Below are 14,976 nucleotides of genomic sequence, written 5' to 3'. Positions count from 1 at the left end.
AATGCCTTTGAAGAGTTTGTTGACTCCCGTCCAGCTGATTTCTTTAGGAAGGGCATCAATAAACTGCCACTGCGATGGCAAGGATGCGTTAATTGCATGGGTGATTACTTCCATTAATACAAATAAAAAATAGATGAAAAAAATGGTTTAATATGAACTTATATACGTGTTTCGACAACGGAATAGGTTTCCCCAAATTTCACTCTCATTAACCTTTGGCACAATCATTAGTTATTCAAAAAACAGATAACTTCTAATCTTGACATGAAAAGATTATTTATTAGTTTATCATCGTAATAAGATTAATTATTAATCGAAATAAAGAAACATTTGTATTTTTATATATTATCAACATTCGGGCGCCCTTGACGTCGTCAGCGCATAGTAAATTTAAAACATTACCCTTCGGCACATACAGTCATTAGGTATGTGCCGAAGGCCAAATTTTAGTCTCTTTTTCATTTCCACTATTTTCTTTTAAGGTAAGGATGGGAACGGGACGTGTATTTCGATGAGGTGAGGACGCAATGGAAGGAGATATATGATCTTCTGCACGTCTCCTCCACTGCCGATTTAAGATTGGCTACACATCTGCTATTACAGATACATATCTATGGGTAGCGGACGGTTCGTTGTTTAAACGAATTCTATTGGTCACTTACTCGTTTGCCACCTTATACTATAAGAAAACATACATTGATACCCTCACGCAAAAATAATAAAGATAAGGCAGCCTCTTTTCACAACGATGACGTGATAAGAGCGCATCGCGCAGTCGTTGCTACCGCTATGTACTCTATTAACCTGATTAAAGCATTTTCAGAACGATACGTCAAGTTGCAGTCACTTTAGTAGTCGTTGCAGTATACTACAGCAACGACGTTCATTTACGTCCAGATGCATACGTTCGCTTCATTAAAAAGATATGCAAATAATAACTTAACCTACTCACGTTTGATTGCCAGAAAAAGTATCCATGCGTTCAGGATATTTTAAGTTAATCCGGAAATTCAAAACATCCTGCCTATAGTAAAAATGATCATCATCATAATCATCAGCTCACTATACGTCCTCACTGAGGGGCTCGGAACCTACCCCAAGTTAGGGGTGACTAGGCCATAGTCAACCATGCTGCCCAATTGCGGGTTGACTTCACACATATCATTGAATTTCTTCTCAGAACGTCGGCTAAATGTACATACAACTGCTTGCACGTTGGCAATTCAATTAGAGAAGTAAATGCGATGAAATAGGATTAATTTCCCAAAATTTAAAATAGCTAACAAGCATCAAGATTTCAATGATTTCTTATTATCTGACAGTTTTACTACGTTGTTATATTATCTTATCGAAGACCCACTGTTCGAATTCGATTAAACTTTGTGCAGCGTAAAGTATACACCAAAAATTTCATACTAACTATGAAATAAGTGACGATGATGATACGAAGGCAATTATGGCAAAGAGGTGACTTGTGTAAATACTTAGGAAAACTTGGTAGCGACCACTAGAAATCGCCCATAGATATTTCTAACAAGTTAGAAGATTTCAGATATAGACCTATGTACCTTTAACGGACAGGTGAGAGGTTGAGGAGGAATATTTCCCTTTCTTTTTGCTAAATCAGATAAATTGCAAATAGTTTATTCAGAACTTTACTTAGACTTTGTGAAGCAGTCTCATAGATTAAATTTGGCGACGAAAGCAAAATCATGTTTTTAATCAACCATTGTGGGAATTTTTAATTTATATATACGTCATTTTCTTTTTTTAATTAATCCTTGCTTGACATATTGCTATCGGTGCGTGAGTCACTTTGTTTTATCAGTATGAATTTAAAAACACGCGAGTTACTCTCAGCGAAGTGTTAAAGAATTGTCAATGTAACAATTAGTTAATAAGGATAAGACATTATTAAAAATGACTAAATATACACGAGTGTATTTAGATTATAGAAACTTTCGTAGTACTAATCTTGATAAACTATTTAAAAACGGCTAAACCTGAGTTAAGATCTGCTGTCGACACTGACTAATTGCAGGTCCATGGAAGGTCCTTTTAATGAAAAAGTGATTCGCGGTCACGTATCGCTACTACATCCTGCCCAGCTAATTATTTACCCTGAAGAAGGGTCCTGACGAATATGAAACTAGACGGCGCCGACTGGACTTTGTAATAAGTCATTTATGTTTCTATTCTACTTTTTTATTTAACTTAATCGTAAATATAGCTATCAATAACAGTAACGTTGGCGATGTAGGAATAAAATTGTTGCTACCCTATATTCCAGAACATATATTTAATCAATATTGATATGACAATTTTTATCTACTATTGTCTACACGAGCGCTGTCCATGGACATCTACAATTACAGATGCATTACCTACCTTTAATCAACAGAGTAGGGGACGAGCAGAAATAAGATATTTCCCTCTTCTATGCATCCTCTTCCAAATCCACTACCCCTTCCCATCATTTCCATAGTCAACTTTGATACACTCAAGGTCGTGGTTTGCAAAACTTTGTTTTCGAAAAATAGAATAGATAATCTGCAAGATAACAAAGAGTAAAGTCCAAGATAACTAAGGATTTAGATGATAATAAATCCTATAAATTCACTAGATGTCCAAAGTTGCAGCATTGCGTGTGATCACCATGAAGCTCTTAGTTCTTCTTCTTCCTCTAGTGGCATGTGAGTATCAAATTTAAATAACTAAGCACTTATATAGCACTCAGAGGCATTGTGCTTGATCGTAGGGGGGAACCCTCCCCACACCTATTCGAAACGTACTGCATTAGAGATTGACCTCGTAAACATTTTTTGTTAACCTCATTGACTCATACCAAAAATATTCTACTAAACCTTCTGGACACTACATTTATCAATTTCACTTTAAAATAAATTTGATTTGTAGAACAAAACTGAAATTTGCCAGCATAAAATACTATGTAACCTTCCAGTGTGCAGTGGTGCACCAAAACCCTTAATCCCGGGTGACAACAGTCACTACGTGGAGGGTGTCAGCCGCTACATATGGATGCCCGATGGTGACGGTGTACCGCACCTGGTTGACTTAGAGGAACCAGTCGACGAAGAATTATTGAACTCTAGAAATGGCGCTAACAATCAGTACTGGCTCTACACCAGGTAATGTACTAGATATATGTTTCAGATATAATTTATTGCTTTAAATTATTTTTATGGTACGGTATCTTTATTAGTTCTTCATTTTACGTATGAACGTCATTTAAAAATTAAGATTTTCTTTATCTGGTATAATTTTAGACTTTTCCAACAAACCTACTCCGACTTTCTAGTTTTTTATTACTCTTAATTAAAATGTAACTTAACAAAAACAAATGAAGCAACAGAAATTTTTTATAAAACATTACAATTTCAAAACATACACTTTCAGGAGCAATCCCACCAGTTCGCAAATTATTACCAACGGCAATGCAAACTCCGTGCGTAACTCCAACTACAACGGTAACCGACCCTTAAAAGTTGTAGTCCATGGCTGGAACAGCAACGGAAATTCTCAAGTTAATCCCCTCGTCACTTCAGCTTTCCTCGCTGTTCAGGATTGCAATGTCATAGTTGTTGACTGGCGGCAACTTGCTAATTCTAACTATGTGACTGCTGCGAACGGTGTTCGTGGTATTGGAGAATCCCTTGGCAGCTTCTTGACGTGGCTTCTTCAAACTGGAGGCGGTAACTGGGACAATGTTCATTTAATCGGCTTCAGTTTAGGCGCTCATGTTGTCGGCAATGTCAGACGTACCGCTGGAGGCACAGCCAGACGTGTCACTGGTAAGAAATTTCTGGCGACATAACAAATTTTATTAATTCCTAGCTGTTACTTCTAATTTTCTCCGTGTTTATAATTTTTATAATCAAAGTCATCAGATTTTAATTTCTTCTACGGTTTTACATATAACCTCAAGTTTCGTTCAACATTAATACTGATACTGATCTTTATCATCAAAATATTCTATGGTGATTTTTTAAATAATTTATCGATTTTGAACTTTGTCAAAAAGATCAACTTTGAACTTATTTTTAAAATAGACGTTTGAAGAAATGCATAACCACTATTTTAGGTCTCGACCCGGCTGGTCCCAATTTCGGTGGCAATTCGAACGCTTTAAACCGTAACGCAGGTCGTTACGTGGAATCGATTCACACCGACGGTGGACTTCTGGGAATCTTCGATCCTATATCTCATTGCGATTTCTACCCGAATGGTGGTAGGAACAGACAACCAGGCTGCTCGAGCAGCTCCTGTTCTCACAGCCGTGCATATGAGCTCTTCGCTTCCACCGTACGCACGAACCACTTGGTCGGAAGGCGCTGCAATAACTTAAACGATGCTCAAAACAACCGGTGCAATGGAAATACTCTTAACATGGGCAACGGTATTATAAACAAATCAGGGTAAATATATTCTTTATACTTTCTGTTGAGTATCTACGGTAGTTTGAAGACATCTAAATAACTCAATTTACATTTTGTTTCAGAACTAATGGACTCTACGGCCTCACTACGGGTTCCTCTTTCCCCTTCTAAGTCAACGAAATACACATGTCTAATAAACGATTATAATTATAAAATCAATGATTTTTAATTTCAATTATTATAATATTCAGATAAATCGACCTTACTCTTTAAAAGATAACACATTGTTTAAAGATAACACTGATTTTTATTAGTTATTTAAAAAAAAAACCATCACGTTTTAAATTCTCTGAATGGTAAAACGTATCTAAATCGTGCTATAATCTTAACACAAATTATGATTTTATCAAAATTTACACACAACTATTAATCGGGTCTCAAACTATTTTATTGTCTTGACCTTTTTTATACTTCTACTACTACTACTTTAACTCTACTTGAACATCTAGCGGCCAATATCGCCCCGAGTAGATTAACTCTAAAATAGTTTCTCGTATCTCACACGGGGTGATTTAGATCCCATTGAAATTTGGTACAGACATAGAACATATACTCAAGTAACAAATGAGATTTTTCACTTATTAAAATTGTACGTAAACGAAATCGAGAATAAAAACTAGTTTTTATTATAAATTCTATAAGTACATAATAACTTATCGTTAGTCTCCAATTCAGAAGGCAGAGTAGTTGCGCCAGCCAGTAACACAAAAAGAGTGAATGCGATGTTCTCCATTATAATAAAGCTAAAACAACAATTGACATGTTACGATTTGAACTAAAATATCTAAATGGCTTAGGCATATTATTTACTAGACCCTTTTAATGTAACTAATAAGTAATAAAACATACTCATTACTTAATTAAATAAAATGAAATTACATGATTTTCTCAACAATATTGAATTAAAGTTTGGGACATATTATCCTAATATATTATCATATCAGGTAATGGAAAACAATGCATTCCGGAAGGTGTAAGATTCGCTATAGCTTATCCCTTAACTTGCAGTGTGCAGTAGTGCACCACCATCTATGATCCCAGGGGACAATAGTATCTATGTAGAGGGTGAAAGTCGATACGTCCTGATACCGGACGGAGAGGGACCCCATCTTGTCGATTTGGAAGAGCCTGTTGATGAAGATGTCTTGAATTCAAGAAATGGTGCAACCAACCAATACTGGCACGTCGTATCGTGTATTTAAACAATTCGTAACACAAAATTCCTTAACATCTTAAAACTGTACGCATATACTCCGTCAAGGATTACTATAGATCATCAATATGTTATAATAGGCCCAAGTATGCGAAAAGTTCATGAATATCGTTTCTCTCATTACTCAACTTTTTGACTTAAATATAAACATGCATTTTTTTTATTCTAGACGCAATCCCAACAATGCCCAAATCCTTCGCAATGGAAATGCTGACTCAGTCACTAACTCAAACTACGATCGCAACCGACCCCTGAAGGTCATCGTCCATGGCTGGAACAGCAACGGAAATTCTAACATGAATCCTATCATCACCTCAGCTTTCTTAGCAGTTCAAGACTACAACGTGATTGTTGTAAGCCGTACTAAAAATTGAAGACATTAACCTAATAAATGACGACATATCCTAACTTTTGTTACACTTACAGTGGAATTCCACTGCTTTAACATTAATGTTGACACATATTGTTCTCTCTACTATTTCAAATATATTGAGAGAGATGAAAATATGAATTTATATACGTGTTTCGACAACGGAATAGGTTCCCCAAAGTTCACTTTCATCAACCTTGGCACAATAATTGGGTATTTAAAAAACAGATAACTTCTAATCTTGACATGAAAAAATTACTTGTTAGTTTATCATTGTAACATGATTAATTATTAAGCGAAATTTCTTTTCCTACGTCGAATAAACTGCAAATAGTTTATTCAGAACTTTACTTAGACTTTGTGAAGCAGTCTCATAGATTAAATTTGGCGACGCAAGCAAAATCATGTTTTTGATCAACCATTGTTGGAATTTTAATCTATATATACGTCATTTTCTCTTTTTAATTAATCCTTGCTTGACATATTGCTATCGGTGCGTGAGTCACTTTTTTTTATCAATATGAATTTAAAAACACACGAGTTACTCTCAGCGAAGTATTAAAAAATTGTCAATGTAACAATTAGTTAATAAGGATAAGACATTATTAAAAATTACTAAATATACACGAGTGTATTTGGATTTTATAAACTTTCATGGTACTAATTTTGATAAGCTATTTAAAAACGGCTAAACATTCGTTAAGATCTACTAACGACACCGAAGAATTGCAGGTCCATGGAAGGTCTTTTTACTGTAAAAGTGATTCGCGGTAACGTATCGCTACTACATCCTGCCCAGCTAATTATTTACCCTGAAAAAGGGTCCCGACGAATATGAAACTAGACGGCACCGACACCGGACTATGTAATAAACAGTTTATGTATATGTTCTCCTTTTTATTTAACGTAATCGTAAATATAGCTATCAATAACAGTGACGTCGGCGATATAGGAATAAAATTGTTGCTACCCTATATTCCAGAACATTTCATTAATCAATATTGATATGACAATTTTTATCTACTTTTGTCTAAACGACCGCTGTCCATGGACATCTATAATTGCAGATGTGTTGCCTACCTTTAATCAACGGAGTAGGGGATGAGCAGAAATAAGATATTTCCCCCTTCTATGCGTCCTCTGCCAAATCCACTTCTCCTTCCCATCATTTCCATAGTCAACTTGTTTTGTTTGCAAAACTTTGTTTTCGAAAAATAGAATAGATAATCTGCAAGATAACATAGAGTAAAGTCCAAGATAACTAAGGATTTAGATGATAATAAATCCTATAAATTCACTAGATGTCCTAAAGTTGCAGCATTGCGTGTGATCAACATGAAGCTCTTAGTTCTTCTTCTTCCTCTAGTGGCACGTAAGTATCAGATTTAAATAACTTAGCACTTATATAGCACTCAGGTGCATTGTGCTTAACTTAGACCTACGATAATAGAGAGGCTTGCCCTTCATCGTAGGGGGGCAACCCTCCCCACACCTATTCGAAACGTGCTGCCTTAAAGATTGACCTCGTAAACATTTTTTGTTAACCTCATTGACTCATACCAAAAATATTCTACTAAACCTTCTGGACACTTCATTTATCAATTTGATTTTAAAATAATATTGATTTGAAGAACAAAACTGAAATTTGCCAGCATAAAATACTATGTAACCTTCCAGTGTGCAGTGGTGCACCAAAACCCTTAATCCCGGGTGACAACAGTCACTACGTGGAGGGTGTCAGCCGCTACATATGGATGCCCGATGGTGACGGTGTACCGCACCTGGTTGACTTAGAGGAACCAGTCGACGAAGAATTATTGAACTCTAGAAATGGCGCTAACAATCAGTACTGGCTCTACACCAGGTAATGTACTAGATATATGTATCAGATATGATTTATTGCTTTAAATTATTTTTATGGTACGGTGTCTTTATTGGTTCTTCATTTTACGTATGAATGTCATTTAAAAATTAAGATTTTCTTTATCTGGTATAATTTTAGAATTTTTCCATAAACCTACTCCGAATTTCTAGTTTTTTCTCTCAAGAGTATTCTCTTAATTAAAATGTAACTTAACAAAAACAAATGAAGCAACAGAATTATTTTATAAAACATTACAATTTCAAAACATACACTTTCAGGAGCAATCCCACCAGTTCGCAAATTATTACCAATGGCAATGCAAACTCCGTGCGTAACTCCAACTACAACGGTAACCGACCCTTAAAAGTTGTAGTCCATGGCTGGAACAGCAACGGAAATTCTCAAGTTAATCCCCTCGTCACTTCAGCTTTCCTCGCTGTTCAGGATTGCAATGTCATAGTTGTTGACTGGCGGCAACTTGCTAATTCTAACTATGTGACTGCTGCGAACGGTGTCCGTGGTATTGGAGAGTCCCTTGGCAGCTTCTTGACGTGGCTTCTTCAAACTGGAGGCGGCAACTGGGACAATGTTCATTTAATCGGCTTCAGTTTAGGTGCTCATGTTGTCGGCAATGTCAGACGTACCGCTGGAGGCACAGCCAGACGTGTCACTGGTAAGAAATTTCTGGCGACATATCAAATTACTGTTTTTTATTCATTCCTAGCTGTTACATCCAACTATCTCCGTGTTTATTATTTTTGTAATCAAAGTCATCACATTTTAATTTCTTCTACGGCTTTACATATAACCTCAAGTCTGGTTCAACATTAATACTGATACTGATCTTTATCATCAAAATATTCTATGGTGATTTTTTAAATAATTTATCGATTTAGAACTTTGTCAACATGTTCAACTTTGAACTTATTTTTGAAATAGACGTTTGAATAAATGCATAATCATTATTTTAGGTCTCGACCCTGCTGGTCCCAGTTTCGGTGGCAATTCGAACGCGTTAAACCGTAACGCAGGTCGTTACGTGGAATCGATTCACACCGACGGTGGACTTCTGGGAATCTTCGATCCTATATCTCATTGCGATTTCTACCCGAATGGTGGTAGGAACAGACAACCAGGCTGCTCGAACAGCGCCTGTTCTCACAGCCGTGCATACGAGCTCTTCGCTTCCACCGTACGCACGAACCACTTGGTCGGAAGGCGCTGCAATAACATAAACGATGCTCAAAACAACCGGTGCAATGGAAATACTCTTAACATGGGCAACGGTATTATAAACAAATCAGGGTAAATATTTTCTTTATATTTTCTGCAGAGTATCTACGATAGTTTGAAGACATCTAAATAACTCAATTTACATTTTGTTTCAGAACTAATGGACTCTACGGCCTCACTACGGGTTCCTCTTTCCCCTTCTAAGTCAACGAAATACACATGTCTAATAAACGATTATAATTAGAAAATCAATGATTTTAACTTTCAATTATTATAATGTTCAAATAACAATTTCAAATAAATCGACCTTACTCTTTAAAAGATAACACACTGTTTAAAGATAACACTAATTTTTTATTAGTTATTTTAAAAAAAAACCCATCACGTTTATCGTTCACTGGTAAAACGTATCTGAATCGTGTTATAATCTTAAAACGAATTATGATTTTCGATATTTATAAATCAGATTTTATCAAAATTTACACACAACTATTAATCGGGTCTCAACCTATTTTATTGTCTTGACCTTTTTTATACTTGAATATCTAGCGGCCAATATCGTCCCGAGTAGATTAACTCTAAAATAGTTTCTCGTATCTCACACGGGGTGATTTAGATCCCGACCCAACCAACCTTCGCCTTTTTTCCATGATAATCGAAAAATAAATGAGAATTATTCGTTTAAATTCCCATATAAAATATCTTGTACTTTAATTATTTTATTTTTAATGTGAATGTGAAATGATTTTATTTTTTGTAGCGCCTGCAAATTTTTACCTCAAAATTTCATAATGCAATTTTGCATATACATTTTCTGTGTATGAAAAAAATATTAATTTAATATGTATGAATCGGGAGGGTATTTGTTTATTTATGAAGTGATGTCTTTATGGAACATGTGACCAGCATTGAAAAGATTGAAAACAAGACTCTGATGTACAAAAGGTTAGGTGTAGGTAATTAGTAATTAATCATTTGTTCCAAGATGTAATTCTTATACATACAAATTGAACCTATTTTAATTATAAAATCTGTCTTAGAAAATTTAATAAAATTAATATACTAAATTTAGCTCAAATCGCCAAGGAATAAGTTGGAGCAAGAAGCTTTTTCAGAATTTGCCTCTTGATTGCGAAATCTCATTCCGTCGCAGAGTTAAATTAACTTCTGGCTCGTTCCAGTAACGATGGAAACTAACTATGATTCAATTTATGTGGCCGTAATGAAATATAAGAAAAATGTAAATACTTCAGATTTAATGAGGATGGAAATATACTCGTTATGACATCTCAGTCATCGTGGCTGTCAGTTCATCTTGTTAATATCAGATTTTTATTTTGAGCATTATCTTTTTTAATTATCTGATTATTTTTATCTATTATATATGACAAGAAAACACGTGGTTTTCATTCAGGACATTTGCGATTTTATTTCTTAAATAATTAAATCATACTGTTATATTTCGACGGATATAATTATATTTGTATGGATGGACGTTTGTTACTACGCATCTTCAAAACAGTTTAACTGATTAGATTAGATATAAAACAAAAGCTAAAAGAACACTTAACCAACTTTCTGTTTTGTTTTTTTTATTTCTTGCGGACGACGTCTTAGTAAAAATGTACAATATCGAAGCAAATAATGAAGATATGTTTGTTTACGTATGAATATTTGTAAATTCAAGAAAAAAATAATACACGTATAAATGAACTTTGCAAGGTGATTACCTATGATCCCAGACATGTGTACGATTATTGTGGGATACGTTTGATTTACATAGTTACTCGATAACGGATAATTCACAACGGTTCAACACATCTCATTGAAATTTGGTACAGACATAGAACATAGACTCGAGCAACAAATGAGATTTTTCTTTTATCAAAATTGTGCGTAAAAGAAATCGAGAGTAAAAGCTAGTTTTTATTATAAATTCTATAAGTACACTATAACTTATCGTTAGTCTCTAATTCAGAAAGCAGAGCAGTTGCGTTAGCCAGTAACACAAAAAGAGTGAATGCGATGATCTGATACGACGAAAAAACAATTGATATGATACGATTTAAAATAAAAAAACTAACATAAATAAATTAATAATGTAACTGTTAATATTGAGCATTGAATATCCTCAAAAATGACAAAGAAAAGATTAAAGGGTTAGGCATTTTATTTACTAGGCCCTTTTAATGTAACTTATAAGTAATAAACCAAATGTGACTCATAACATAATGAAATTGCCTGAATTCTTCAATAATGTTGCATTAACGTCTGGGACATACCTAATACATTATCCATTCAGGCAGAAAAATAATAGATATTGTCAAAAATAATCAATCAGTTAAAGTTTTGATTACCTCTTATCTTTCAATACACTGTGCTTCAAATAAAACGGGTCGGTTACAACTCAATGAAATCGAATATTGGACATAGCTTTCAAATGAAAACCATTTATAAACAAAGAAGACGTCCTCATGGAATTAAAAAGAAACACTTCTTAGTAGCCATCTATAAAATGTAATCTAGTTCTGTTCCAAAATTCATTTAAATACGTTCAAACATTTTGGAGTTAAATTGTACCAACTTAAGTACATCAAATTTTCGGCTTAACATTTCTAGTAAGTTGTACTACTTAAATGTAAAGTCTGAAATTATGTTATTTGTTTTAAATAACTTAAAGTTAAAATATAATTCCACAAATTGAGTCAACTGCCCTGTTTACAAATGTACCGGTTTAAATAAATTTTCTTTGGGAAATGAGACAACGACGCTTATCATATTTGGGTTTTCTTTGTATGACTTATTGCCGATTGATTGATTAAAAACGATTTCGTTGAGGCCACTTCATAAAAAGAAACAACTAAACATAAGGGTGTATGTGAAGCGTCACGTCCTTTACTTACTGTGAGTTTCTAATACTAAAATCTCCGTATAAATCATATTGTTATTTTATCGATCTTTTTAATGTACAAAAACTTAGCTTTGTTTGATTATTTATAATTACGTTTAATCTTTCTATTTCAATTTTTGCATTTCAATTTTTCAATAAAAAATTGGCTAAGAAGAGAACAGATTTTCAACAGGCTATACTCTCTAATCTATCTCCAATCATTATAGGAAAGAAATAAAAACTATATCTATAACTGATTTACTACATTTTGATAATTATTTACAATATAATAATTTGATACAGAATGTTATTTTACTATTAAGACTTTTGAATAAAATTATCAAATATTGGTAAGAAATTCAAGAAATTATTCCGTTCATTAGTAGTCAGTGATAAGAAAGTCGTTTAAAATGTATCATAAATAACTGTGGTCCTAACAAAATTAATGTTATTTTAAATTTAATAGATATTGTACTAAATATCCAATTGATAAAATGTTGTTTAATGCGGTCAGTCATTTCGGTTTAGCTTAAATACTGGTGTTAAAAAAATGTTATCAGTCTCTATTTAAAAGTTTAAGTAAGTTGGCAGCATCAATTTCTATTTGCAGTAATTAAATATAGTTTCGACTTTAGTATTCTCCAATACGAATTATGATATATGTATTATTATTTCAGAAAGGTTCGACAGTATGAAGACAATCGTATTTGCTTTCGTAGCACTGTTGGCTACTGCCAACGCACGGCCTCAAGAAGTCGAGACCGCAGGTCAGAAAATCTTGCATAACTTTACTTCTGAACATTTTTTAACGTAAACTTTTTCTATGAAATATATTTATCGACTTAACAGATTCCAGTTTTATTAACGAGATTGTCGTTGAGCTCGTCGACACTGTCATTGAGCTAATCAAGGAGCGCGGACTTGACCCATACGTCGTTGAGGTGGCTGAAGGAGAATATCCTGTTGAGGGGTATGTAAGCTAAAACCAATTGAAGTTTGACTTCGTTCTATAATTCTACATTACTCATGTTTTATGCTTGTTTTCGAAGTATTCTCTTCGCCAACGGTAGCGTCGACAACTTCATGTTCTCTGGCCTCAGCAACATTGTCGTCAATTCTGTCAGCTTCTCGGGCTCTCATTTAGACATCGACATCTCATTGCCTAGAATTGTTACCAGTGTGGGTAAGTTATCGTTCAGGTTTTCTACATTTAACCTGCTTTGATGTTTTGTTATTATTTAATCCAGTGAATATCCACCACCATTTATCTCATTCATTCATAATTCTCATTCATAATCATTTATTTATCAGGTTTATCTTTATTTCAGAAAATGTCGTTGGTGACGTGAATTTATGGAGCAGATCCATTCAAGGTGAATTTAGTGGAAGGTATATATTACTGATTGGAAAGATTACATTAGTAATAATTCAGAATGCACATTTCTTTCATGATTCTTTTGACGGTTTCATTTGTCAAATAGTCGTAACTGGGAAATTATCTCTTCTGTTTACAGCATAGCTATTGTTGACCTTCGCTTGGCCGCACGTGTTAGCCTGGGACTCCCTGAATACCTTTTTGATGATTTGAACCTCTCATGTCAACTCGGGGGAATTGAAGTGAGTTTCGTATTTTGTAACATATATTTCAGCTTTTAATTTCTTATTAACTTATATATTACTTATCATTAGTACTTATTTCTCTCATATTTTCTTATATTACTTTTTTAACAGCTTCATTTTTAATTTTTACTTTTGTGAAAATACAAATTTTTTAATTTTTTTCCAGGCCGACTTCAATTCCTTCGTTATCCAAGGCCGTGACGTCACTGATAGTGTTAATAACTTCTTCGGAAACACCTAACCTAACCTGCTCATCCAATACGAGGTAATAATTTTTAAATTTATTTCTAAATTATAATTTAACAATCGTTATAACTGCCTTATATAGATATGGTTTGGAAGTAAATTTTGTAATCGTTCTTTTGTTTGCTTGCAGGAAGAAATAAACCGTTTCTTCGAAAGAGTAATCATCCGTCTTGTGAAGAACCTGTTCTAAAAAATCTTTTGTTGTCGTAATGAAAACTTCTTCATAAATATTTTAAAGTAAAGGCTTCAAAGAATAACCTTTTTGTTTTTAATTTAAAAATCCCTCAATAGAAAATTTGTATAATTTATCTATACTACCAAAAAAATCTTAGTAACTATGAGTTACTTTCCTAAAGATACCCAAACTAAGTATAAGCTCAACAGCTGTAGCCAGCAACAACAACATCTGTTGCATATATGGGTCTGCTCGTCCGCTGCAATACCAGAAACACACAGAGAAATGGCGATGTAGAAGCAATTTCGTGTTATATCTGATGAGTGTTCGTGCCGGAGGCCTTATAAAAAAAAAAGGTTGAGAAGGGGAAGTGGATTTGACGGAAGAGGGGAAATATTCTTTATCTGTACGTCGCCTCCTCCGCCGATTAAAGGTAGACAAGGCATCTACATTTGCGGATATCTATGGGCAGCTGTCGCTACACTATATCGGTGAATCCAGGGCCGCTCGCTCGATTGCCACCGTATAATATAAAAAAGTGTTAAGTTCTTTAATACTTATACTCTCAGAATGACATTCGTTCATGTAATCTCTAAAGATACTAAACTAAAATTAAGTTGAAACATCAATGATTAGGGTGTTAGACAAAATTACTTCTATTATAATCAGATGACAGACTGTGTTTTCCAAACGATTTCGGAATGCAAATAAAAAAAAATCGTATCCAATTAAATCATTGTCATAGCTAGCTGTTTCTCGTGGCATCGTCCGCTTGGACTTTAAAAGTGTAAGACAAACTTTCACACACCGATTTACTGATTTAAAGGGTACCTGAATTAAAAAAAAATACTGAAATACATATTACGAAATGTTTATCAATTTTCAAGTAATTTTACTTAAACTTGTAA

The 14,976-nt window shown here is 34.1% G+C and overlaps 3 protein-coding genes across 3 annotated transcripts; all 3 read left to right on the top strand.

Moving 5' to 3' along the window:
• The first annotated feature begins 2,656 nt into the window (after positions 1-2,656).
• Positions 2,657-4,597, top strand: LOC106707886 (pancreatic triacylglycerol lipase). The gene is made up of 5 exons (XM_045685855.1): positions 2,657-2,693; positions 2,963-3,149; positions 3,418-3,812; positions 4,103-4,436; positions 4,520-4,597. The coding sequence occupies exons 1-5, from the start codon at positions 2,657-2,659 to the stop codon at positions 4,566-4,568; spliced, it is 1,002 nt and encodes a 333-aa protein (XP_045541811.1). The 3' UTR covers positions 4,569-4,597.
• Positions 4,598-7,316: 2,719 nt separating this feature from the next.
• Positions 7,317-9,389, top strand: LOC123723514 (pancreatic triacylglycerol lipase-like). Its single transcript, XM_045686379.1, has 5 exons — positions 7,317-7,412; positions 7,718-7,904; positions 8,183-8,577; positions 8,876-9,209; positions 9,293-9,389. Exons 1-5 carry the CDS (start codon positions 7,376-7,378, stop codon positions 9,339-9,341), a joined length of 1,002 nt encoding a protein of 333 aa, XP_045542335.1. The 5' UTR covers positions 7,317-7,375; the 3' UTR covers positions 9,342-9,389.
• A 637-nt stretch (positions 9,390-10,026) lies between these two features.
• Positions 10,027-13,888, top strand: LOC106707796. The gene is made up of 7 exons (XM_045686532.1): positions 10,027-10,093; positions 12,705-12,794; positions 12,877-12,997; positions 13,077-13,210; positions 13,356-13,416; positions 13,542-13,644; positions 13,814-13,888. The coding sequence occupies exons 1-7, from the start codon at positions 10,027-10,029 to the stop codon at positions 13,886-13,888; spliced, it is 651 nt and encodes a 216-aa protein (XP_045542488.1).
• Positions 13,889-14,976: the final 1,088 nt, after the last annotated feature.

Source organism: Papilio machaon, chromosome 3 (assembly GCF_912999745.1).
Source record: "Papilio machaon chromosome 3, ilPapMach1.1, whole genome shotgun sequence".
NCBI classification, from domain to species: Eukaryota; Metazoa; Arthropoda; class Insecta; order Lepidoptera; family Papilionidae; genus Papilio; species Papilio machaon.
The sequence above is the reverse complement of the archived record's forward strand: the minus strand, read 5'-3'. Positions and strand labels throughout refer to the sequence as shown.